This window comes from Staurois parvus, unplaced genomic scaffold, assembly GCF_062004578.1.
Source record: "Staurois parvus isolate SC_StPar_1 unplaced genomic scaffold, SC_StPar_1.0 ptg000162l, whole genome shotgun sequence".
Lineage (NCBI taxonomy): Eukaryota > Metazoa > Chordata > Amphibia > Anura > Ranidae > Staurois > Staurois parvus.
In genome coordinates this window covers 286,140-313,805 of record NW_028317958.1, presented here as the reverse complement: position 1 = coordinate 313,805, position 27,666 = coordinate 286,140, and the positions used below count along the sequence as shown (strand labels likewise).

The following is a 27,666-nucleotide window of genomic DNA, read 5'->3' as shown; positions in this document are numbered from 1 at the left end:
TGCAATTCAACAGCAACCGGGCATCATGGTCTGGTCAATAGCCTGGGCACCCTCTGGTCATATCCGAACATCCAGGACACAGGTACACCGCTAACCAAGCTCCCTCTGGCTTTCCAATCCAAAACGTCACCTTACATAAGCTCATTAAAAAAACGATCCGGGAGGCAAGAAAGCGCTTATAGTGAAGTACGTTTATTAAAAACACAAGATGTAAGCAGAACGACCAGAACTTACATCGACAAACTATACATCCAGGCCCAAATGGTTAGGCTCCCTGGTGGTTAGTGGTTAATACAACATGCACTGCATACAGATCCAGGTCCAATAAAAAAAAAAAAAAAAACATGCAGTGCATGTTGTATTAACCACTAACCACCAGAGAGCCTAACCATTTGGGCCTGGATGTATAGTTTGTCGATGTAAGTTCTGGTCGTTCTGCTTACATCTTGTGTTTTTAATAAACGTACTTCACTATAAGCGCTTTCTTGCCTCCCGGCTCGTTTTTTTAATGAGCTTATGTAAGGTGACGTTTTGGATTGGAAAGCCAGAGGGAGCTTGGTTAGCGGTGTACCTGTGTCCTGGATGTTCGGATATGACCAGAGGGTGCCCAGGCTATTGACCAGACCATGATGCCCGGTTGCTGTTGAATTGCATACAATGCTCATATTGTGTGTACTTGTGGTAAGCGCACAACCTCACTATCTTCCTATATCTCACCGAATGTGATCTGGAGCAGCATTGGATCATCTCTGTTTTGCTTCTGACTGATATATATGAGTCATTATATGAACTTCTATGTGATTACTTCATATTGTAACAGTCCCTGTGCTTGTCATCTGTTCTCTAGCGCTACATACCCCATTTATAAATCCCAGGGTACGTGATCCTAGTAACAACAGCAGATACATGGAAAACAGACATTCTTAAACTTGTACTTTCTGGTGTTCTTTTTGGAAATTCTCTGGAACTGCTTTGAACACTGAAGGATTTCATCTCCCAGAGACTGACATTGACGTAATTCCTCGTGTCTCTGCTCCAAGAGCTTGCTGGATTTCTCTGCTATTGTTTCAATGAGGTCATCCACCTGTAATATAAAAGGAAATGTGTGATTTTACAAGTCCTTTAGCCAGGGCAGAATTGAGAGGTTTGGAGTGTGCTTTACTTTACATTCTAGCAATCGTCACAGTGGGGCCCATCCCTGCCTGTGCTTTGCTTTGAAAACATACCCGCTGGGTCCTGTTTTTAGTTCTTTGTGTCCACTTGTACCCGTTCATTCCACTAGTGCATGTACACTAAGAAGAGGACCCAGCATGGGAAGCTTCCAGTGGAAAAACTTGAGGGTCTGTCAGGGTTGTACAGTGGAGATCACTGGAATGGTGAGGAAGGCAAGTATGTAATCAGTTGGGCTTTACTTTTTCATTTAAACATGACATCCAGGTGTGGATATTTTTACATAGGAAAGGTGGTGGTGGTGGTGTATGTCTCTATCTGAGAAGTGATCTCAGAGCGAGTGTGAAAGAGGACCTAGTTGATGGAGAGTGTGATGAGGCTGAAGTATTATGGGTGGAACTGCACATGGGGGTGCGTACTACAAAGGTAATCATTGGAGTTTGCTCTAAGCCTCTCCGTGTTAATGAGGAGGTGGAGACTCAGCACCTTGCACAGATCGAAAGGGCTGGGACAGTGATAATAATGGGAGATTTTAACTATCCGGAAATTGACTGGAGTAATGGTACTGCAGGAACAGTTAAAGGGCAAAAATTTTTAAACTTACTACAGGACAATTTTATGGTACAGTTCATAGAGGCCCCTACTAGGAATGATGCTCTGCTGGACCTGGTCATCTCAAACCATGCAGAGCTTATTACGAATGTCCATATAAAGGAACATCTGGGTAGCAGTGACCATAACATGATTTCATTTATTGTTAGCTGTAAACAGAAAGCACATACGGGAAAATTAAAAACACTCAATTTCAAGAGAGCTAATTTTCCAAGGCTGAGAGCTGCTCTCCAAGACTTAGACTTGGGAGGGAGGGAATATTGGCATTGATGAACACAACACAGAAATGGGATTCTTCAAAAAGACTGTATGTGAACACACTGCAAAATATATTTCCATGGGCAACAAGTTTAAAAGGCTAAAATCAAACCTATGTGGCTTACGGCCAAAGTTAAAAAGGCTATAGATAATAAGAGAAGAGCCTTTATTTATCTTTATTCAATATAAAAATGAAGGCATGCTATCATCATTTAAACATTACAAAGAATATAACAGAATATGCAAAAAGGAAATAAAGACCGCAAAAATTGAAAACGAATGACAGATTGCAAAAGATAGCAGGACCAAGCCCAAAACATTCTTCAAATATATTAATAGTAAAAAGGTCCAGTCCAGCATGTAGGCCCTTTACAAAATAATGTAGAGTGGGTTACTGGGAACAAAGAGAAGGCAAATTTATTTAATACCTTCTTCAGCTCTGTTTATACAAAGGAGCCTGGGGGAGCTCTTGTCCATAATGGGCATGGTATTGACACAGCTCTAGGTGATCCACATTGGCTCACAATTGATATCCAAAAATATTTAGACAGAATAAAGGTGAATAAAGCACCTGGACTGGATGGCATACACTCACGGGTCCTTAAGGAATTGAGCTCTGTCATTTCAAAGCCATGGTTTCTAATTTTTAGGGACTCTTTAATGACTGGCATAGTACCAATGGATTGGCGTAAGGCCAATGTGGTGCCAATATTTAAAAAGGGGTCAGAATCTTTACCAAGTAATTATAGACCTGTTAGTTTAACTTCTATAGTTGGGAGAATACTGGAGAGTTTAATAAAAGACCACATAGATGAGTTCTTGCTGGAAAAAAATATTTTAAGCAACAGACAGCATGGATTCATGAAAGACAGAAGTTGTCAAACAAATCTTATTTCTTTTAATGAGGAGGTGAGCAAATCCTTGGACAGAGGGGTGGCGGTGGACGTTTTATACTTGGACAGAGGGGTGGCGGTGGACGTGATATACTTGGACAGAGGGGTGGTGGTGGACGTGGTATACTTGGATTTTGCAAAAGCGTTTGACACAGTTCCCCACACACGGCTAATGTGTAAGGTAAAGTCTATGCGCTTGGAAAAATCCATATGTAAATGGATAGAAAACTGGCTAAAAGATCGTATTCAGAGAGTAGTGGTTAATGATTCATACTCTGAATGGTCTAGGGCAGGGGTAGGCAACCTGTGGCTCCCTAGCTGTTGTGGAACTACATTTACCATGAGGCATTGCAACATTACAAAACTGACATTTACAGCTATGACTTGCAGAGGCATGATGGAACTTGTAGTCCTGCAACAGCTGGAGAGCCGCAGGTTGCCTACCCCTGGTCTAGGGTCATCAGTGGTGTCCCCAAGGTTCAGTGTTGGGTCCCTTACTTTTTAATATATTTATAAACAATATAGGGTCTGGGATTAAAAATCCAATTTCAGTCTTTGAAGATGACACCGAGCTGTGCAGTGGAATAACGTCCTTACAGGATGTCTCCAATTTACAAGCCGACCTCAATGCATTGTTTCATTGGGCAACTATGAGGCAAATGGGCAGCACAGTGGCTAAATGGTTAGCACTTCCGCCTGGCAGTACTAGGGTCGTTGGTTCGAATCCCAGCCATGGCACCTCCTGCCTGGAGTTTGCATGTTCTCTCTGTGCCTGCGTGGGTTTCCTCCGGGTACTCCGTTTTCCTCCCACACTCCAAAGACATGCTGGTAGGTGAATTGGTTCTTGTCTAAATTGGCCCTTGTATATGAATGTGAGTTAGGGACCTTAGATTGTACGCCCCTTGAGAGATAGGGACTGATGTGAATGTACAATATATATGTAAAGCGCTGCGTAAATTGACGGCGCTATATAAGTACCTGGAATAAATAAAATAAAATAAATGAGGTTTAATGTTGATAAATGTAAGGTTAGGCACTTGGGGACTAAGAATATGCATGCATCGTGCATACTAGGGGGGGTACAATTGGGGGAATCAATGGTGGAGAAGGATCTGGGGGTTGTGGTAGATCACAAGCTTAATAATGGCATGCAATGCCAAGCTGCGGGTTCTACTGTAAAGCGAGCAAAATCCTCTCTGGTATTAAAAGAGGTACAGACTCCAGAGAGAGATATCATATTACCCCGTTACAAATCATTAGTAATGCAGGCCATAGACGGGGAGAAAAACGGCCGATTTTTCTTTTAAAAAACGAAAAATCGGTCGTTCAAGCGGCCGACGTTACCATCAATGGTAAAAAAAATCGGCCGATTTTCATCCCGTCTACAGCCGGCAAAAAGTGTCCCTGCAGAGAGCTCCGCTATTTCTTTGACAGTTCTTTGACAGTTCCTTGACATTTATAGAGGTTGCAACAATGTATCTATTTGTTTCCATTTAGGATACAGATGTTTTTATTCGGAAACAAACAGATACAATGTTGCAACCGCTGTAAATGTCAAGGAACTGTCAGAGAACTGTCGAAGAAATAGCGGAGCTCTCTGCAGAGACACTTTTTGCTGGACTGGAATTCCTCTTATTTTCATCCTACTTCTTCTTCATCCTCTTCTTCTTCATCCTCATCCTCTTCTTCTTCATCCTCATCTTCTTCATCATCCTCTTCTTCATCATCCTCTTCTTCTTCATCCTCATCCTCTTTTTCTTCATCCTCGTCCTCTTCTTCTTCCTCATCCTCTTCTTCCTCATCTTCTTCTTCATCATCATCCTCATCCTCTTCTTCTTCTTCTCCTTCTTCATCCTCATCCTCTTCTTCTTCTTCATCCTCTTCTTCTTCTTCATCCTCTTCTTCTTCTTCTTCATCCTCATCCTCTTCTTCATCCTCTTCTTCATCATCCTCATCCTCTTCTTCATCCTCTTCTTCTTCTCCTTCTTCCTCATCCTCTTCTTCATCCTCATCCTCTTCTTCATCCTCATCCTCTTCTTCTTCATCCTCATCCTCTTCTTCATCCTCTTCTTCTTCATCCTCTTCTTCTTCATCCTCATCCTCTTCTTCATACTCTTCTTCTTCATCCTCATACTCTTCTTCTTCATCCTCATCCTCTTCTTCTTCTTCCTCATCCTCTTCTTCTTCCTCATCCTCTTCTTCTTCCTCATCCTCTTCTTCTTCCTCATCCTCTTCTTCTTCTTCTCCTTCTTCTTCTTCATCCTCATCCTCTTCTCCTTCTTCTTCCTCATCCTCTTCTTCTTCATCATCCTCATCCTCTTCTTCTTTTTCTTCTTTTTGTCTTCCTCTTGCAGGTCACTGCTCATGCGCAGATTTTTTATCGGTAAAAATCGGCCGATTTGCCCACTATTGCCGCGAAAATCGGCCGATCGGCAAAATCGGCCAATTTTTTTCCAACTTTACCGGAAAAAAAAACGGCCAAAATACAGAAAAACGGCTGAACAAATAGCCCACTAACGATCCGAAAATCGGCCGATTTTATTTTCGGCCGAAAAATCGGCCGATTTTCGACCCATCTATGGCCTGCATAAGACCTCATCTCGAATATGCAGTTCAGTTTTGGGCACCAATTCACAAGAAGAACATTGGGGAACTGGAGAAAATACAGAGAAGGGCAACCAAACTGATAAGAGGCATGGAGGAGATCAGCTATGAGGAAAGATTAGAGGAACTGAATTTATTCTCTCGAGAAGAGGAGATTAAGGGGGGATATGATCACCATGTATAAATACATCAGTGGTTCGTATAGTGAACTCGGTGTAGAGCTATTCACCCTGAGGTCATCACAGAGGACAAGGGGGCACTCTTTACATCTGGAGGAAAAGAAATTCTAATCTCCAAACACGGAAAGGTTTCTTCACAGTGAGAGCTGGGAAAATGTGGTATAGACTCCCTCAAGAGTTGGGGGATCGGGAAGGAATTTTTTTCCCAGCAGGTGCAAATTGGATCATGCTTTGCTGGGGGGTTTTTTTGCCTTCCTATGGATCAACTGTGGGTATAGGATTATAACTTTTTTTTTTCTATGGTTGAACTGGATGGACTTTTGTCTTTTTTCAGCCAGACTAACTACGTAACTATGTAACATTGGTCCAGGTCCTGCTTAGACCACTATAACTATGCATGCACAATACCTGGCCGATCAACTTGGAAAATGGAAATCACTGAAATAGGCACTACTACTAAAGTCTCAGTTAATGCAAAGCATTCTTCAATTGAACAAGGTGGAGATCGTGTTGTCACCAACCAACCTCAACACCTTGAGAACACCTTGCATCCATTGAGAACATGCAAAGTATTTTCTAAATGAAGCCAGTGCCAAGCAGGCAACCTCCTGTGTCCAGTAAGCAGTCACTCAGCACAGGACGTGGAAGTTAGTGGAGATCACTGTAGTAGCAGTCCCTTAAACAGTGATTTCCAGCTGCCTTGGGATAGACCCTCCAGGACTTCTCCAGGGTGTCGCCCATCCTCTGGAACTCCCTGCCCCAACCCATCAGATTATCACCTACTCTCCTCTCCTTTAGGCGCACCCTGAAAACCCATCTCTTCAGGGAACCCTACCCCACCCCCTGCCAACTTGCAAACCTCCTCCACTCTTCCTACCACTCCATCCCCCACAGCTATCTCCTCCTGTACCACTATCCCCTCCCTCCTAGATTGTAAGCTCCAAAGAGCAGGGCCCTCAATCCCCTCATGTTTTGCATTGTATTGGTATTGTTCTGTCACATGTTCTGTCCCCCTTTGTAATGAGCGAACTATTGGTGCTTTATAAATACTGTATAATAATAATATAATAATAATAGACCACGTAAGGTATATGCATTGATACATTGGTCTAAGTTGGAGCATAAAAATATCCATACCAGAAATTAATTGTCCTTCAAACCCTAATGAAGTGGAAAACTTTATATCCCCTGAAACATGTTGGCTTCTTGTTAGGACCTCTGTGGCAAAATATACTCTTTGATGCCTAAACCCTAGGTTTTGGTGTTCTTCCTCCCCCCTACACCTTGTATGGTGTCATGTTAAGATGACGCTAGGTGCACACCACCCTGGAAACAAATAATTACCCCCTAGCAATCCTGCCACCCAAGACCACTGCCTGTGTTTGCAGAAATGCATCCCTGATTTAATGCATGTTATAGGTACAACGGAGAAGCAATTGTTCACATTTTTTTGTTTTACAAGAATTAGACGTGTTATGTGCGGCAGCTTTGTCAGTGATCTACACAGCACTCACTTCTCTTTTATGGACAAGCTATCTGATACAATCACTATTAACTGTTCAGCATGATGATTTACCTGCATCTGTAGGCCATGCACTGTATATTCAGACTGCTGTTTCACTTTCTCCACAGCCTTCTTCTTCCGTCTCATCAGTGCAAAGTGTCTCTTTTTAGAAGAATATGAGCCCTACACAGAGGAGAAAGAAGCTATACAATTCACTATAGCCAAACAATACACACATTCTAGCTGTAACTGTAATTATAATAACAGTAAACGCTGGTTTGAAAAAAAAAAAGTGATCTATTCAAGTATGTAAGGTATGTAAAGTATGCTTAACTCAGAAAAGTACCTTGGTTTCAGCCCCCTCCACTTCTGTTCTGACTTTTTATTAGAGGGTGGCCCCTTCTCTTGCTCACTTCTGAGACGGACTATGAACTATGGGCTATGTAGCAGGGGCGGACTGACAACTCATGGGGCCCCTGGGCAATAGGGGATCATGGAGCCCCTGTGTCCTTGCCCAAAATCAAAAAAGCCTATGAAAAATGTACCAGGGGCATCTCATGGGGCCCCCTACTGACCCCAGGCCCTCGGGCAGTGCCCGAGTTTCCAAATGGTCAGTCCGCCCCTGCTATGTAATGAGCATAAAGTAGTACTTGCTTTAATGAATTCTAGGTATTTAGCTATACATCATATGTAATTATACATTTTATGATGTTCTAATGGTGTCTTTAGAGTTCTGACCCTATATACTCCCGATGAAGCGGACATTGAATTTTCAGGAAACGTGTCATGTTTAAGGCTGCTTAATCAATATTGTCATGGGGCGATAATTAGAGAAAAATCTTTGTAATCATGTTTTAATAGTTGAACAATTGATTAGGTATGACAAGTAAAAGGGTCATTTCATTTTTTAAGATACTTATAGTTGACGCTTGGTATACAAAGATACTGTATATACATATATAAAGTAGTACCACTTGTAACCAAAAGATGGCAGTGCAAAATCACGCATGTCAAACTGATGTATCCACTAGATCTGAAGTTGATCATTTTGTGTACTTGCAGAGTATAAAAACAAAAATGGGTGTAAAATCATTAGGTGAGTCGACAAATCTGTGGATATCTTCAATAAGACAGAGCCACAAAATATGGAGGAGTATTGCATATGAAACAATGCCACTGAGTGTAGACACCGGCTGTATGTTGCATTTAAGACATACCATAGAAGCGTATTGGTAGTTTTGGGGAATACAAAAGGCAGTTCTTGTCTTAGCAGAAGGCCTGCTTCATACCATTAGTGGTACTACATTAATTATGAGCTTTTCCATTTAAATAGATATTTTATACATATGCTGCAATAATAGGTAATTAAAAGTGCTAAAAAATTACTAAACAAAAAGGGGACTCTATGTATTTATTACAGGTATTTTTATAGCGCCATCAGTTTACGCAGCGCTTTACATATATTGTACATTCACATCAGTCTCTAACCCCCAAGGAGCTTACAACTCAAGGTCCCTACCTTGCATTCTTACACACACATACTAGGGCCAATTAAGAGAGGAGCCAGTTAACCTACCAGCATGTATTTGGAGTGTGAGAGGAAACCCATGCAGGCACAGGGAGAACATACAAACACTGTGCAGGTAGTGCCATGACTAGGATTTGAGCAAATTACTCTAGTTCTGCCAGACAGATGTGCTAACCACTTAGCCACTGTGCTGCCCATCGATTCTGACATCAAGCCACTGCTGGGTCACATGACCATTGCCAAAGCATTAGTCATGTGACCTCTGCCAGAGGGACTGATGTGTATGCAGAGCCAGTCCATTACTGTTTCTGTTTAAATGGTGATTCTGCCTTTTTTGCCGAGACCACATGATCAACGCATTGTTCGTGTGACTCTAGAAATCATTTTTTTTTTTTATGCTCAGGTTAGAATTTCAACACTTTCAGCGATGTCTTGTTACAGTGTGAGTGTTAAATATTTATAAAAATGCATATGTCCATTTTAAAATCTATATTATACACTATATCAGTGTTTCTCAAGCTTTTTGCAGTCAATTTTGCACAATATCTAAGCATCCCATTCTAAAATGATAAAAAAATAAAAACCTACTAGTTTTACCTATTGCAGCAACATTCACACATGTAGGACACTCGACATTAGAGGTGATTTATTTTTACAAAGTAAATGCACTTTGCACACTGGTACTTACTAGTATTCCATTATTTCTTCTCCCTCATGTGTTCTCCCCCACATAGCTAATGTGACCATAGTGCTGACAGAGAGGGGCAGGGGGTCAACGTCCTCCTTATCAACTGAAGACATCTGCTGTTGTTAGTATGCTGGTGGCTGACCTGCACTGGTGCTCAAGGCTGTAATGTTGCACAATGAAAAAACCTTGGTCCACCCACTGACACAATTTTTTGGCAATTTGGGGCAATTTTTAGGTATTTTGCCAAGACACTCATGATGAATCCACAAGGCACCCTGGTTGACAGAGGTTGCAGTATATGGTCAGAAGTTTGTGGACACCTGACCATCGCACCTATATGAGGTTAGATTTTTTAATGTCCCATTCCAGAACCAGGGACATTAATAAGGAGTTGTCCCCATCTCCCTTTCCTTGCAGTTAGTATATCCTCCACTCTTCTGGGAAGGCTTTCTATAAGATTTTGGAGTGTGTATGTGGGAATTTGTAACCATTTAGCCAAAAAGAACCTTTCTGGGGTCATGTACTGATGTTGGATGCAAAAACCTGCCTCACAGTAGGCTTTCCAATTTTTTGGAAAGGTGTTTAGGTCAGGTTTCTGTACAGGATGTCTCAACTTTTTCTACACTAAATTTATCAAACCAGGTCTTTATGGCACAATCATGTTGGAACAGAAAGGGTCTTTTCCAAACAGATGCCACAAGACTGGAAGCATATGATTGCCTAAAATGTCTTTGTATGCTGAGGTATTACCAGTACACTTCACTTTAAACACATGAATTCAACTATTCAGAGTGGCATCTACATATTTTACAGCAAATGGGATATCTAATTTACATGCTGCCTATACCTGTCTCTATAAATGCAGCCTTGGGATCAAGAGTCCATCTCCATACAGACAGAAATGATGTGAAGAATTACTTAGATGCTTCACATAGAAGTTCAGCTCCAGCTATCTTGAAAAGGATAATATGGGTCTAGGGGACATAGAGAAGAAGATCTACTTGCCCGATCTTTGGTTCCTCCATGCTGCAAGATCAGTCCCTGCAGTGTTCTCTATTTTATGCTCTATGGTTTTGATGGCTCCAAGATGGATGCAGGGTCTATGGCCCTCCAATGGACATGAGGGTGCTAAGGGGCACTCCATTTCCAGAGCACAGGGGAGTGCCATCTACCGGGGGAGTGCAGGATTGGGTAAGTAAAAATTATGTACTTTCCCCTAGATTAAACAAGCAGTAAACCCTTGCAGTGCTGATGCAGCCCCACTGCACTGGACGATTTTCAAATGTCCCCTGGAACTGGGCTCTAATAAGTTGCTACCATAAGATCTTCCATCTGGAACACATAAGATTTTTTAGCTATACCAATAATAAATCAAATTGTTTTATAGGTGATTTCCCTGGTAATAATGTCTTTTTAGGTAAATTGGAGTTGCTCAATCATCTTTGGAGGTGTGAAGCTGTACATTGGGTGTTATGTTGTTTTGGATGTGGTCACTTACCGACCACAGCTGTTGTGATCTACCAGTGAGCCTAAGTAATGTGAGAATACGTGCACGTAGAAGTAAGACACTGGCACAAAAATGCAGTTTGCCAACTTCCTAAAATTCTGTTTTATTGAGGAACTAACAGTAACATTTATAGGTCTCATGATGCAGGCAAAGCATATACATTGATTGGGTGAAAAGTCCACTAGGTTTCTGTGTGTTCTTCCATCCGTGTTGATATCTTCCAATCATTGTCCCCAAAACGACTCATTCCCTTTTATGGAGGTTGTTTATGTTAAAAGATACTTTTCTTCTAATGAGTCACCTAGGGTGAGACTCCGGATGAAGGCGCCATCTTAATTATCATTGTTCTGTCAACCTATATCTGATTGTTTACTTAAGAGAGTAAGGAATTTTAAAGAGCAAGAAGCAGAAAGTAGCAAGACTAAAATTGTCATTTTACTGATCATCTAATAGAACGTGGACTGTCTATCACAATCCACTACAATGTGGGGTGGGATGAGCTGTCACACTGTCACAATTCGTTTAAAAAGAGCCCTTTGGGGGCTATGGACTTTTACCTTCTGCAGGCCGGTGGGAAGTGAGGTGACAGACACGCGCCTTGTCATTCTCTTGGAGCGCACAATGAGGTTGTCCGTCGTGAGTTGCTCCGTCTCTGCCTCTACAACATTAACATCCAGTTGGAGAATTGCTTGCAAAGAAAAATAGTCTTATAAGTTACACTGAGCAAATAACTGTAATTACATGGCAGAGGTGTAACTTAAAGCTACCGGGCCTCAATGCAAGGATTAGAGTGGGACTTTCTCATACAAAAGCCTTTGACAGTCCATGTAATCAGTGAGGTGCTAATATGTCATGCATGGATAATAAATATCATGTAAGAAGTTATAAAATGCACACTGTGGGTCAGACCCTCAGCCAAAAGTCAAAGCATCTGATTTCTATGGAAAAAAGGTTGCTCAGAAAATAGCAATTCTTCACAAGTATATTTAAAGTACAACCAGATCCATCACATTTAGATACTATGTGATGTGCAAGCCTCATAAAAAAGACTAGTGACTTCCTTTACCCTTCCTGACTGAGCCAAATCCTCCTTCATTTGTGTCTCACACATTCCCTTCCCAGACACTGCAGCTCATAGTGGGAGGGTTTCAGCAACAGAGGCAGTGCAGTCAATCCAGAAAACATTGGGCAGGATTGGGTGTTGCGGGGTGCTGACTAACAAGCTACAGACTTGTGAATCAGCAGTGACAATGCTAATAGACATGTCCCTGGAAATATTTTTGCAGTAGTGCAAACAAGGCAGAGAATGACAACACTGCTATGAATTCATGAGCAGTGCAGCATTGTTGCCACTGCATCACAGGAAGCTGCATTAGGTGGACTTCACTAGCAGGCTCAACAGGTATTTGTGGAACTTTGCAAGAGGACTAAGAAAACCTTAAGTGCAGATGCACTTAAATTAAGGACTGCAGAACATTTTCTTTTAATGGGAGGCCACTGGTCTTTCAGAATTTGTGCTAAACTGATTGACAAAAAAGTTCAGAAATTCAAACTGAAATTATGAACCGTTTTGTCTTGCCTGACACACAGTCACCAATCAGAATTTAACTTTCCAGCTGTCATTTGATGAATTGGAACCTGTTTTACTTAAAAGGGAAGGTATGACCTTTTTAATTTGCTTTAGATAAATATATAAAAGAGATCAGCTTGATGTTAAAACTATATTATTATTTGTAAAAGTTTTTTTTCTATTTGTAATTTGTAGCAAAATATGTGTAATGAGACAACCATATTGGTTTATTATATATGCAGTCTCTGCTTCCTGCTTTGCAGTGCTACACAGTAGTTGTGCTGTACTGCCCCTATTCACAATGTAAGTCTATAAATCAGCTGATTTACTGAAAACAGACTCCCTGTATGGCTGATATTTTAACAGTGAGTGTTCCCAGGGCATTTGTTAGAAACCACAGGGCCCCAAACAGCCAACCTGACAGGGCCCTTCCCAACAGAAACACAGTTTACTATGCTTCGGTTTATGAATGAACACAGTGAGAGATCAGTACCGATCACTCATTGTATTCATTCAGTGAAAGGAAGGGCCTGGTAGATGTGACATATTTATTAGGGTCCTATTGTGTGCTTGCAGCTGCCGGTGGGAAGGAGAGGAGGAAAGCTGGCAGCACTGCCGGGGTGGGGGCACACAGGGGGGGCTAGGGCAGCAGGGGGAAAATGTATTGTACACAGGGAGGGTGATGGGTGCAGTGAGGAGGTCAATTACTGGAACAGATCCCCTGTATGTTTCACTCTGCAGCAGCTGAAAGCCAGCGGGAGGCAGAGGAGAAGCTTTTAGCTGCTGCAGAGAGAGCCTTATATCGGCTGCCTCCCCTGTGCTCATTACTCTCCCTGCCCACATCTGAGTCACCCAGCTGCGTGGGTCCCCCTGCTGGCCTGGGCCCCATATAAAAGGACTGGTGATACCCCCTTATCCACAGCCCTGAGTGTTCCCTGTAGGTGCAGATAATCTGTAATTAAACTGTTACCATGTTTTTTTTTCGTTTGCTGGACTGCATCTTTCAAGATGAAGAAATAGCCTTTGGGTGGATCTCACCTCTTTCACACTGACAGCCCAGCCACCTACTGGAATTCTAACATTACAGCCACATGCTTTGCAACTGCTGCAATGTGGACTTGCCTGTCAAACGTATCCATTTAAATCAATTTGGCAACACCACAAACATTTGGCTTGCAGTTGTGGCACAGTCCTGCAGTGTAAAAATAATATGTGGCAATTAAAAAAACAAACAAAAAAACAGACACCTGGAGGCGCTACTGCTGCTTCCTGATGCCCCTTTTTTTTCAGTCCAGGAAAGACCCATCCCAGTTAAAAGATAAGTTCACATTTGAGAATATGTTACATGTTCCACGCGTTTTTAGCTGCAGCCGCCACCCCCTTCCCCTCTCTCTGACAGATAGTACGGGGAGAAGTTTCCCCGTACTGTCTGTCAGATTTGAAAACAGCGCGGCGTGGTAGTTCATTGAAGCTTCCTGTCAGAATATCTGCTTGCTTGTTCATACGGTACAGCAAACAGATATTCTGACAGGTCTGCAGGAGACCTGCATGGCACCAGTGATCTACTGATCGCTGATGCAATGTTTTCCAGGCTCCTGCAGTCAAAAATAATAAATTACCTGCAAAAAAATGTGCATTTATTATTTTTGTCAAAAAGGTGAACTTATTCTTTAAGGAAGAAGAGGAAGGACACTTGATATTATTGGACTGGCCTGAAGAATAAAAATATACAGTTGCAAGAAAAAGTATGTGAACCCCTTGGGATTACGTGGAGTTTTGCATGAATTGGGCATAAAATGTGCTCTGAACGTCATCTAAGTCACAACAATAGAGGAACACAGTCTGCTGAACATAATACTACACAAACATTAGATGTTGCCATGGTTTAATTGCACATAACATGTAAACATTCACAGTGCAGGGAGGAAAAAGTATGTGAACCGTTGGACTTAATAACTGGTTGACCCTCCTTTGGCAGCAATAACCTCAACCAAACGTTTCCTGTAGTTGCAGATCAGACCTGCACAACGATCTGGAGTAATTTTGGACCACTCTTCTTCACAAAACTGTTTCAGTGTAGCAAAATTCTTGGGATGTCTGGTGTGAATCGCTCTCTTAAGGTCATGCCACAGCATTTCAATCGGGTTGAGGTCAGGACTCTGACTGGGCCACTCCAGAAGGCGTATTCTGTGCTGTTGCAGCCATTGTTTTGTTGAATTACTTGTATGCTTTGGGTCATTGTCCTGTTGCATCACCCATCCTCTGCGGAGCTTTAGTTGGCGGACAGATGGCTGTACGTTTTCCTGCAAAATGTCTTGATAAACTCTGGAATTCATTTTCCCATCAATGACAACAATCCGTCCAGGCCCTGAGGCAGCAAAGCAGCCCCAAACCATGATGCTTCCTCCGCCATGTTTTACAGTGGGGATGAGGTTTTGATGTTGGTGTGCTGTGCCTTTTTTTTCTCCACACATAGTGTTGTGTGTTTTTCCCAAACAATTCAATCTTGGTTTCATCTGTCCGCAGTACATTTTGCCAGTAGTGCTGTGGAACATCCAGGTGCTCTTTTGCAAACTTCAAACGTGCTGCAATATTCTTTTTGGACAGCAATGGCTTCCTCCATGGTGTCCTCCTATGTACTCCATTCTTGTTTAATGTTTTCCTTATTGTAGATGTGTCAACAAAAATGTTAGCATGTGATAGAGATTTCTGTAGGTCTTTAGCTGACACTCTGGGATTCTTCTTTACCTCATGCAGCATTCTGCGCTGTGCTCTTGCAGTCATTTTTACAGGACGACCAAGCCTAGGGAGAGTAGCAACAGTGCTAAACTTTCTCCATTTGTAGACAGCCTGTCTTACCGTGGACACATGAACATCAAGGCTTTTGGAGATACTTTTGTAACCCTTTCCAGCTTCATGCAAGTCGACAATTCTTGATCGTAGGTCTTATGAGAGCTCTTTTCTGTGAGGCATGGTTCACATCAGACAGTGCTTCTTGAAACCAGTAAACCCAAAACAGGTGTGTGTGTTTTTTAAGGGCAGGACAGCTGTCAGCAACACATCCAATATCATCACACTGATTGGAGTCAAGGTTGGCTCACTCCTGGCTCCAATTAGCTCTGGGAGAAGTCATTAAGCGAGGGCCTCATACTTTTTCCTCCCTGCACTGTGAATGTTTACATGTTATGTGCAATTAAACCATGGCAACATCTAATGTTTGTGTAGTATTATGTTCAGCAGACTGTGTTCTTCTATTGTTGTGACTTAGATGACGTTCAGAGCACATTTTATGCCCAATTCATGCAAAACTCCACGTAATCCCAAGGGGTTCACATACTTTTTCTTGCAACTGTATATAGGTTTATAAAACAAAATCAAAGACAGATTTACAATGCCAAATGTGAGTCATATAAATATGAATAAAAAGTAGTAATAGCAATGTTTCCTGGGATCTCACGCTGACCCTCTTGCCTTAATGTTTGAGTTATGGACCCAGAGTATTCAGGAGAGGACTTCAGACTTTCTTGACATACTGTACAATACTTGTTTCATGTCAATAATTCTGAAAGTATTGAAGACCGAGGATCAGCATAATAAGCAGGTAGCTCACAATGGCAGCTACCACATTTATTTAAAGTTTAGGTATGGCTTTTTTTGCATAGATTCGTTGGTCCAGCTTGAACCAATACAAGTACAGTTGTGTTCAAAATAATAGCAGTCAGACATCACTAACCTGATCAATCACTGTTTTTGGTAGAAATGATATTTCTACATGGCAAATAATTTACTAGCAGGTGTAGTAGAGTAATAGAAATCCAACAAACCCAACTGTCATGACATGCATGCTGCTGATTCTGTGTAATTGAATCACTAATTGAAAGGGGCATGTTCAAAATAATAGCAGTGTGGAGTTCTATTAGTGAGGTCATTCATTCTTTGAAAAACAGGTGGCAATTATTGCCCTTATTTAAGGAAGGAAGGCAGCAAATGTTGTACATGCTGGTTACAGTGCATTTCTCTCTGAAATTCTGAGGAAAATGGGTCGTTCCAGACATTGTTCAGAAGAACAGTGTACCTTGATTAAAAAGTTGATTGGAGAGGGGAAAACATATAAAGAAGTGCAGAAAATGATAGGCTGCTCAGCTAAAATGACCGCAAATGCTTTAAAATGGCAACCAAAACCTGTAAGACGTGGAAAAAAGTGAAAAACTACCATTCGAATGGATAGAAGAATAGCCAAAATGGCAAGGACTCAGCCAACAATCAGCTCCAGATCAAAGAAGGTCTAAAGTTCCCTGTAAGTACTGTTACAATTAGAAGACGCCTATGTGAAGCCAAGCTATCTGCAACAAGCCCCCGCAAAGTCCCACTGTCGAAAAAAAGACGTGCTGAAGAGGTTACAATTTGCCAAAGAGCACATTGACTGGCCTAAAGAGAAATGGCGCAACATTTTGTGGACTGATGAAAGTAAGATTGTTCTTTTTGGGTCTAGTGGCCGGAGACAGTTTGTCAGATGACCCCCAAACACTGAATTCAAGCCACAGGACACTGTGAAGACAGTGAAGCATGGTTGTGCAAGCATCATGATATGGGGATGTTTCTCATACTACGGTGTTGGGTCTATTTATCGCATACCAGGGACCATGGATCAGTTTGAATACATCAGAATACTTGAAGAGGTCATGCTGCCTTATGCTGAAGAGGAAATGCCCTTGAAATGGGTGTTCCAACAAGACAACGACCCCAAACACACCAGTAAATGTGCAACATCTTGGTTCCAGACCAACAAGATTGACGTTATGGAGTGGCCAGCCCAATCCCCGGATCTTAATCCAATAGAAAACTTGTGGGGTGACATCAAAAATGCAGTTTCTGAGGCAAAACCAAGCAATAAAGAAGAACTGTGGAATGTAGTCCAATCATCCTGGGCTGGAATACCTGTTCACAGGTGCCAGAAGTTGGTTGACTCCATGCAACACAGATGTACAGCAGTTCTCAGAAACAGTGCTTATACAACTAAATATTCATTAAGTGATTCAAAGGAAAGCAAAATTTTCAAACATTTTTCAGTTTATATAGTGAATGTTTGAGTTTGTAAAGAAGAATACAAACACTGCTATTTGTTTGAACAGTCTAATATTCACTTTTCTTCAAATTTGATATATTTTTCTTCATGTTTTAATTTGGAATAGAATGTGTAGTGTTCCCAATGCATTTGTGTGTATGGAAATAAAAGCTATTAGAAGGATTTTGAGCTTTGTTCACTTTTTTCAACACACTGCTGTTATTTTGAACACAACTGTATGAATGTGCCATACCTGTGGGATCCCTGTGGGAGCTGAAAATCATTGTAATAGTGTCTGCTACTAAAATGATCATTGCTAGCTTCTGTGTTCCATGTTCAGCGGCTGTCCTGCTACATTGTGAACACAGGGCATTGCTAGCTAGGTATAGGTGCTATTCATTTTTCCTCAGTGAATGCAAAGTCGCTCTCTGATTAGACAAGTCAGAGTTTGTGATATCACCTCTCCTCCTCATTCAATCAGAGAATGCTTGAGAAAATGCAAGGTGTTCTCTAAATGGTGCCCATGCCAAGCAAGCAACCTTATTTGGCATGGGCTTTCTACTCCAAAGCTAGTAGAGATCACTGTAGAAGTGGTACCTACTACAGTGATTTCCAGCTTCTACAGATACATACCTACATTGATTAAAGCTGGACCAATGTAACTAAGCAAAAAAATTCATACCTATACTTCAGTGTACTCGGTCAAATAATTTGGACCGCTTGTCCAGTAAAAATGGAGTTCTTCACCCCACCTCTATGTATCGGTGTAACCCTTGTCCCACTCCTCATCACATTCTCCATCAAAACAAAATTGCAGTCATGAACTGTTTCTTTCCTGGAACTGAAGGACACTTCAGTCCAGCACATCTCACCTACAATAAGAATGTCACAGCTATATTGAGGTCAGCAGTCTACACTTCACTTTAACACTACTTAGACAGCACAAAAGCCTACAGAGACCTTACAGATTCCAATTCCATTTTTTACAAACAACTGACCATCTTACCAGCCTGTGATATCCTCCTCCCTGACCTCTTGGCTGTCTCCCGTGTCAGTGGCAGATGCTGAATTATTTTAGGAAGGCGATACAGTTTTGGGGTTGTCATGGGTGAACAATTCTGAGAATATGTGGCGTTGCCGAGTTTCATGGATTGGGGTTCCTTTACTTTAGAATGGATGATCTTGCTCAAAAAGAACTTCATTTTGTGACCGAGACCTCTCTTCTTCTGCTCTGAGGCTGTAAAAGATCCAGAGTCACTGTCACTGTTTTGTTCCTCCTTTGGGACCAGAACATTTTGATTCACTAGATTCTCAGAGACAGTTCTATGCCACCTGAATAAAAAGACAAAATGTGCCAGGGATATCATCAATATGCTATAAGATAAGTAACTGAAATCTAAATATATAGAAAGACTCCTGTACAATCACTACTATGATGACTAAATGATGGATATATAGGTAGATATATGAGAATGATGTATTCCCTCCACCGAGCGTGTATCGGCAGAATGTGGCAAAATGTGTTGCTGCTATATCAAATATATGTTCACATCACATATAAAGAAATACAATTGAGTGATTAAGTGAAAGAGTGCTACACATAAAAATAAGTGAAATACAGACTGCTGAAATCATTTCATCAAAACATACAGTGATATTATCAGCTTTCCTTACCTCAGACAGTGACAGCACTGAGGAAAGATAATGCCGATAACCAGCATTTGCTTACATGTGATCAATTGTGATTGGTCACAGCTGATCACATAGTAAAGAGCCAATGTGATTGGTTCTTTACCCTGATCAGTGATCCGCTGTTTCCGAGCGATGCAGCCCACTACCGATTGCCGTGCTGTGTGCCCCCGGGTGAAGCTCATGAGTAGCTTGACAGGGAAGACATCAAATGACATCTACGTGAGGGACGGAAGACCCACCTGGCTGTCAATCTGCTATAAACCGGTCGGGATCTGATTAATTACTTAAAGTTACCCTGCTGTAACAGTGCAGACATCTACAGGTACTTGCATGTGCCTGCTTTTAGAGCAAGCCCCTCCCCCCCACTGCCCAATCACCAGGCAGTTCTGATTGGTGCGGTACTGACACTTCCTTTTAGTGTCAGAGATTGCCACCTCTCTCCTGCCTACATACATAACTGTTGACCCATCACTATAATGAACTGCTTCACTGGCCAAAAGAAATGTATGAGAGACAGGAGGGTCAGGTAAGCTTGTCCAAATAGTCGGAGCTTTGCCCAGTCACATTGGCCCGGTATTCAGATTTCGTGAAATCTGCTGCAGGCACTTCTAAGTACCTAACCTTTTTTGTTAAAGGAAAAATATTACTTTAACCATAACCCCATAAGGCTGACCATTACATGATTATATCCTTGTAAAAAAGTAGGAACTAGGCTGGACTAGTAATGGGTACCACATCCCTCACCAAAAAGTATAAAAAGAACAAACTTTTAAGGCCTGTCTATGTAGTAAAAAACTATACATATTGTTTTGTTCACATAGATCATTAAAAAAGGAATAATAAAAAGACAAAGCCATATATGGCAAATGGTAAACATGAATACATTTTTGCCTTCTCATTCAAATAATGCCAGTCTTTGCATATGAACATATGTACATCCTTTAAAAATAACATCATAGTTTTTCCTTTCTTGACTTTTGATGTGACACAATACACTTGGGCAAAGATGGCAGATGAGGTGTCAGGGCAACATAAACATGAGCATGTGCTGAGAAGAAAAAAATATATGCATGTACTGAGGAAAAGACATGGAATAATTACCAGTGTTGTACATGCCTATGCTCGTTTGCACAGAAATGTGTGCAGGCACATACGTGTGCATGCTAGTATAGGTTTGCACATTGGTGCATCTTTGCACACACCGGCCACCATAATTGGTGTTGAACACTCTACGTAAGGTCAATAGCTGCACTCAGAGATTGCTGGATGATCTTCATCTATCAGTGCTCCTTGTTCCTGTGTATCCTGTATTCTTTGGACTACCCGTTTCTGGCCTGTATTGCCTCTCGACCTTCCTGCTGTCTGATTCCTGGTTTTGACCCTGGCTTGTGCTTCTTTTGTCCAACTGTGTGCGACTCTGGCTTGCTTTTCTGATTACTCTCCTGCCTGCTCCTCTGGATTCCTGTGTATGACCTTGTCTCTGTCCTTGACCATGCTTCTGCCCACTCCTGGGCTTCTCTTCCCATGTATGACCTTGGTTACCATCCTGACTATGCTTCAGTTTGATCCTGACCTTACTTCTTCCTCAGGTATCACCTTGCTTGTGGTCACTGCCTTGGTCACGCTAAATTTCCAGGAAAAACAGAGATTGTGCTGACAGTCCAGCTGCCAGCTACCAGCTACCCTGTGGTCTTCCATGCAAGCACATCAACCTAAATGGCACCCATGTTTCTTTGAGCCTAGGACTCCCTTTTCTCGCTTCCAGGGGTGCCTGGCTCTCAGCCATAAGGGAAGCCCTCTCGTCAGATCTGCCTCTAACCAGGTACTGTATCTACTAAAAATCTGGTCTGGTATCATTGAAGAAGGCATCCAGCTGCTCTCTGGCCTTTTAAGTACAGACACCTTTAAGGCATAGCTCCCAACCGTCCCTGATTTGGAACAAAGTCCCTCTGTCCCTCTTTTCTCCTCATTTGTCCCTCATTTTGGTCTGTCTTGGTTCTATATAGTTGTACATAAAATGCACTATTATTCTTTCAAAAAGTGTTTTACAGTGCTAAACCTTTCATCTAATTTCTAAATTGCTGTATATGTAAAGTCCAAAGCCAATCTATAGGAATAGTGGCAACAGCCAATCATGTTTTGTACAATTCTCCTTTAAAGGGGGTGTGGCAGGGGGCATGTCCTAGGCTTACATACTTTTGCTAATAGGTGTCCCTTATACCCATCTCAGAAAGTTGGGAGGTATGCTAAGGATCTTAGAGATTGTGTGCTGTTTAACCCATACAAATCATTAGTAATACCTCATCTGCAGTTTAGTTTTGGGCACCAATTCACAAAAAGAACATTGTGGAACTGGAGAAAGTACAGAGAAGGGCAACCAAACTAATATGAGGCATGGAGGAGATCAGCTATGAGGAAAGATTAGAGGAACTGAATTTATTCTCTCTTGAGAAGAGGAGATTAAGGGGGGATATGATCAACATGTATAAATATATCAGTGGTTCATATAGTGAACTCGGTGTAGAGCTATTCACTCTGAGGTCATCACAGAGGACAAGGGGGCACTCTTTACATCTGGAGGAAAAGAAATTTAATCTCCAAACACGGAAAGGATTCTTCACAGTGAGAACTGTGAAAATGTGCAATACACTCCTTCAAGAGTTGGTTCTGGCCTGCTCAGTGGATTGCTTTAAAAAAGTCCTGGATTCTTTCTTGGAGACACAGAATATAACTGGATACTAACATGTATAGGTAAAGTTGATCCAGGGAATATCCGATTGCCTCTGGGGGGATCAGGAAGGAATTTTTTTCTCTGCAGGAGCAAATTGGATCATGCTTTGCTGGGTTTTTTGCCTTTCTCTGGATCAACGGTGGGTGTAGGATTATAACTTTTTTTTTTATAATAGTTGAACTGGATGGACTTTTGTCTTTTTTAAGCCAGACTAACTATGTAACTATGTGACCCCATCTGGTACTAGGAAGTCAGCTGCACGTCTAGCAAGGGGAACACCAGCTAGTGTTCCGAAGAGCTTTGTCCACCTGGCCTACTTTTAAAGGGATACTGCTCTGGGGCTCTAAAGAAGTTACTACTACTACCACTTTTACTACTTTTTTACTACTGCCTTAAAGCTGAAGTCCACTGTTTGATTCAAGCATTCATTGCCCTAAAGATTAGATAAAGTCCTCAAGTGTACACAGTTCCTATTTCTGGAGTATCCCAGTCATCTCTCTCATAGCTATCCAAGGTGTCCAAAAATAAAAACAAGAAAAACAACACCCCTAGACTGGTTATTGGAGAAACGTGTGAATGAGCCTATGTGCCTGGCTGTGGGGCAAAGTAACTGGGGAGGACCTGGACAGTTTCACTGCGGCTCCTATGGGAGTAGCGCTACAAAAGCAATGGATGGTATTTTGTGGTTCACTTTAACAGACAAGCTGTGCTATCTTACAAAGGAGGAAGAAGAGTGATCGTGGGATTTTTCAGACCACAAAGACTATTCAAAATTGTAAATCTTCACAGGGAGATATATCAACGACAGAACAAAGGCGACACAAATATGCAAATATATTAGTGAAATATTACAAGATATTTATAGCACATGTAAAAAAATCAACTTTGAATCTAGCCTTGACTGCTACAGCCTGCTTGCATGACTGCATTAAGTTTAGGCTGAATGGTTCAAAAAAAGGAAATATCTTCCAATTCAAATATAAAGAAAATGAATTGAAGGAAAAGATTGCAAGACATGCAGCCATCTTTTTTTTAGTTTGCATACATATAGCTGATTGACTGAAATCTCAAACCGTATCTATGTACACCTCTTCTCTTTGCCACTTGATAACCTCCAATAACAACTCTATGCAGCTGACACCCAAATCTATCTCTCCACTCCTCACTTCACCCCTTCAGTCTCCTCTTGCATTACTAACTGCCTTATCAGCATGGCTGTCACACCACTTCCTTGAACTAAATCACTCTAAAACCAAACTGATAATATTTCTTCCAACTTATGCCGTCCTCCATGACTTTTCCATCAAAATCAGTAATACAACTATCAGTCCTCCCCTCACACCAGGATACTAGGTGTAATCCTGGACTCTGTCCTGTCCTTTCAGCCCCAAATCCAATCACTGTCAAAAGCTTGTAGACTTCACCTCTGTAACATCTTTAAAATTCACCCCTTTTAACTAATGAAATCACTGAGCTACTCATTCACTCTCTTGTTATCTCTTGACTATTGCAACTCCCTTCTATAGGCTATCCCTTCTTCAGTCTTCATGAATGCTGCTGCCGTCAGACTCATCCACCATACCAACCACTCAGTATTTGCCACCCCTCTCTTTCAATCTCTCCACAGGCTTTTGCTGGCCCAATGAATTAAATTCAAAATACTAACAACAACATCAAAAAGCCATCCATAACTCTTCCCTAAGCTACATCACCAATTTTGTCTTCAAATATCACCCAAAATGTCCTCTCTGCTCCCCCCCAAGACCTCTTGCTCTCTAGCTCCCTTGTCTCCCCATCCCATACTTGTCTCCAGGACTTCTCCAGAGCCTCTCCCATCCTCTGGAACTCTCTACTTCAGTCTGTCCAGCAAACTCCTACTTTGGCTGCCTTTCAGAAATCCCTGAAAACTCATCTCTTCAAGGAAGCCTATCAAACCTCCAACTAAGTGAACTTTTAACTCTTTCATCAGCTCATTCCTCACAGTTATAACTATTTGTACCACTTGCCCCACCCTATTATTTTGTAAGCTCTTATGAGCAGGGCCCTCTGAACCCTCTTGTATTTTTTTGTATTGTAACTGTACTGTTTCCCTTTATATTGTAAAGTGCTGTGCAAACTGTTAGCGTTATACAAATCCTGTATAATAATAGTAATAATTATGCTCCCAGATACACATGGACTTGCGTACTGGTCAGATGACCCTTTTTTGAAACACTAGCCAGCCAACCTCCTGTAGGGTTCTGAAAACCCCCGCTGTGTTCTTGAAAAGGATCCCTGTTTTGAGTCGCAGTAAACAAAACAAATCTCTGCCAAACAAGGATACAGCACAAGTCTAAGGGCCTGTTCACACCAGAATGGGGACCAGCATTCTGTGTTGTACCACCTGTGTCACCTTGCGATCTGCAGCGGGTGTCCTTGAAATTTAACGACACTACAGGTCGCAGAAGATCACATGGTACAAAGCTGCATTTCCAAAAGTAGTGCATGCATTAGTTTTGGTACGGTGCGATTTCAGCCCATTCAAAATGAGCCATTCCTGTGTGATTTACATTCAGTTCCTAGTGTAAATTGGCCCTAAAGGAGAGCTCCACATTGTCCATTTTCATTTTCAAATTGCTGCTTGAGCCATATAGTATTGTAAAAATTATTTTCCCAATTCAAACTGCAGCTGCTGAGGTCTCCTAAGCTGTAAAAAAAATTACGATACAACCACTAAAGCTCACTACTAATGGGATGCCTACACTGCAGGTTCCCATATCAGAGCTCTGTGATCCCACTATGGTTAATGAACCAGACTCTACCATACAGAAAGCAGGACAGGATGAAACCAACATTTATCTGTTCAGAATAGAAAAAGAAAAAGTAGGAAACTGCAACAAACTTTGATAAAATGCTACATTGTACACACAATCACCTGCCAGTTTATTAGGTACACCTTGCTAGTACCGGGTTGGACCCCTTTTTCCCTTCAGAACTTCCTTAATTCTTCGTGGCATAGATCAACAAGGTGTTGGAAATATTCCTGAGATTTTGATTCATATTGACATGAGTTACTGTTGCCTTACTTTCTTCTCAAACCAGTCTGCCCATTCTCCTCTGACCTCTGATATCAACAAGGCATTTTCATCCACACAACGGCCACTCACTGGATATTTTCTCTTTTTGGACCATTCTCTGTAAACCCTAAAGATAGTTGTGGGTGAAAATCCCAGTAGATCAGCAGTTTTTGAAATACTCAGACCAGCCTGCTTGGCACCAACAACTATGCCACGTTCAAAGTCACTTAAATCCCCTTTCTTCCCCATTGTGATGCTCAGTTTAAACTAAGTCATTCTCACCACGTCTAGATGCCTAAATGCATTGAGTTGCTGCCATGTGATTGGCTGATTGGCAATTTGTGTTCCCAAGCAATTGAACAGGTGTACCTAATAAAGTGGCTGGTGAGTGTAGATCACCCAAAAGAGGATAGTCCTCTCCTTTTGTTGTTATTGTCCAAAAGTGGAGTTATTATTATTATAATACAGGATTTATATAGCGCCAACAGTTTGCTCAGCGCTTTTAAATATAACGGGACACAATACAGCAACAATACAGTTCAATACCAGAGGGTTAGGAGCTTACAATCTAGGAGATACTTCTTAAAAGCTTGCACAGCATCTGGTTAAGTGCCTGGTCAAACCATACATACTCACATATCCTAGACCTCTTCTGCAGGGTGACTGAAGCACACTTTGGGCAAACGCTGGTATCTGGGCATTCAGTTATACATATCCCCGCCAATGGCAGGGAACACTCTCAGATATGATTCTCATCAAATGTGTGCCATATTTACCACCCTGCTCTTTGCTGAGGAAACCAAACTCATCCTGGCACCATTCCACTGATAGCTGGGAGTACGGCATCACACGGTACCACCAATAACTGTGAACACTGATCCTCATCTTCTGTGTGCCACAAATAGCTGATAGCTGGGGAACCCGGTATAGTTCCGTAAGTGTCCCACTGATAGCTGGGGAACCCAGTATAATCCCGTAAATGTCCCACTGATAGCTGGGGAACCCGGTATAATCCCGTAAGTGTTCCACTGATAGCTGGGGAACCCGGTATAATCCCATAAGTGTCCCACTGATAGCTGGGGAACCCGGTATAATCCCGTAAGTGTCCCGCTGATAGCTGGGGAACCCGGTATAATCCCGTAAGTGTCCCACTGATAGCTGGGGAACCCGGTATAATTCTGTAAGTGTCCCACTGATAGCTGGGGACAACTCATCTCTACTCTGACCCTGCCAGAGATCCAGGAGCTGACATCTGTCAGTAAACCAATGAAGGTATGAGAATTCCATCCTGATAGGTCTCATGAGGAGCACAAAAGAGGAACACGGTTTCTGGCTCAACTTCAGAATTAATGGGAGTAGGGTCCTATGGGGTAGGAGCGAGGGCAAAGTCTACCCAAACATATGCCACCATGGAGTCTGTCAGGACAATATCTTTAGGGCCAGTTTTCATTAGGAATCGCACAGGAAAGAGCTTTGCGTTCCTATACAATTCACATGCAGCTTTCAGCCAATTCACTCTGAATGTGTTTGCATCCAGGTTTTGGGGATCATTAACCTAATATTGACACCCACTGCAGATAAAAACTCCAGTGCATTTTGAGTGCAGAAAATGCTCACCTTCTGGTGTGAACTGGCCCTTACATTTTCAGCAACATTTTGTCAACTTAAAGTGTATATCCACATTTGCAGTCAAATTGGAGAACCCTGCAGCCATTCTATATTTGTTTTGTGTTCCCATTCACACAACATACCTAAAAATAATTTTACCTTTTTAGTTGTTGAATGGATCAGGATTATACATAGGTTTCTACAGGCAGTTTCTTTTGTTTCGTATAGCTTCCAATCATGGGATGTACTGAGGGACAGTGTACTGTCATGCAGTGTACCCCCTAAACCTTAAGAACCCTAACCTTTGCTTAGAACCGAAGGTGTGCACATCTAGTTTGTTTACAATTGACAATGAGATTTTACAGCACACTACAGAGTTAATTGTGATAAATATAACTCCCCAGCCCCCTCCTAAACTTTACAAAGTAGGGGAAAACTACGTAGAATTATTAAGCATGGAAAAGCATGTTTTTGTAAGTTATGCTATGTGAATGAGAACAGGTAACAATTATAAATATAGGTGTTATATAGGGACCTTTTATTGTACGCTCCTTGAGGGTTAGGGACTGATGTGAATGTACAATATATAGGTAAATCACTGCGTAAATTGACGGCGCTATATAAGTACCTGTAATAAATATCCCAATTTAGCAGCAAAAGTGAAAATACATTTTAAGGTGAGCGTAGGATTAAGTATTGGGAATACGTACCTAGCCATGCCCTTTCTCTTTGCCTTTGGAGTATTACATTTATTCTGCTGTAAAAACTTTGCTTTCTTCAGCAGGTTTAAAGATTCTGATGAGCCTGATTGATGTTCCATGATTTTGTAAATTGTTCATATTCTAGAGGGTGCCACGATATCCAGAAATTATCCTCTTCAGCTCCTAGTCATTAATTTTGCCTTGTCATAGTGAAATCACTTAGTTAACAGAGACAGTTCTTGCAGTTCTGGTCTGAAGAGCGGGGACGCGTTAGTTGCTTTGCGTTGACAGAGAGCTGTT

The 27,666-nt window shown here is 41.7% G+C and overlaps 1 protein-coding gene across 2 annotated transcripts; it reads right to left on the bottom strand.

The window, feature by feature from the left end:
- Nucleotides 1-822: 822 nt before the first annotated feature.
- Nucleotides 823-27,635, bottom strand: CUNH3orf49 (chromosome unknown C3orf49 homolog). 2 transcript variants are annotated; one of them, XM_089676030.1, is made up of 5 exons: nucleotides 27,376-27,635; nucleotides 18,585-18,910; nucleotides 11,501-11,631; nucleotides 7,293-7,403; nucleotides 823-1,084 (listed from the first exon to the last, which is right to left on the bottom strand). In XM_089676030.1, exons 1-5 carry the CDS (start codon nucleotides 27,483-27,485, stop codon nucleotides 887-889), a joined length of 876 nt encoding a protein of 291 aa, XP_089532156.1. In that variant the 5' UTR covers nucleotides 27,486-27,635; the 3' UTR covers nucleotides 823-886. The 2 variants fall into 2 exon arrangements, with proteins under 2 accessions (XP_089532156.1, XP_089532157.1); XM_089676031.1 differs by having other exon boundaries at nucleotides 824-1,084; nucleotides 11,501-11,601.
- Between the last annotated feature and the right edge of the window lie 31 nt (nucleotides 27,636-27,666).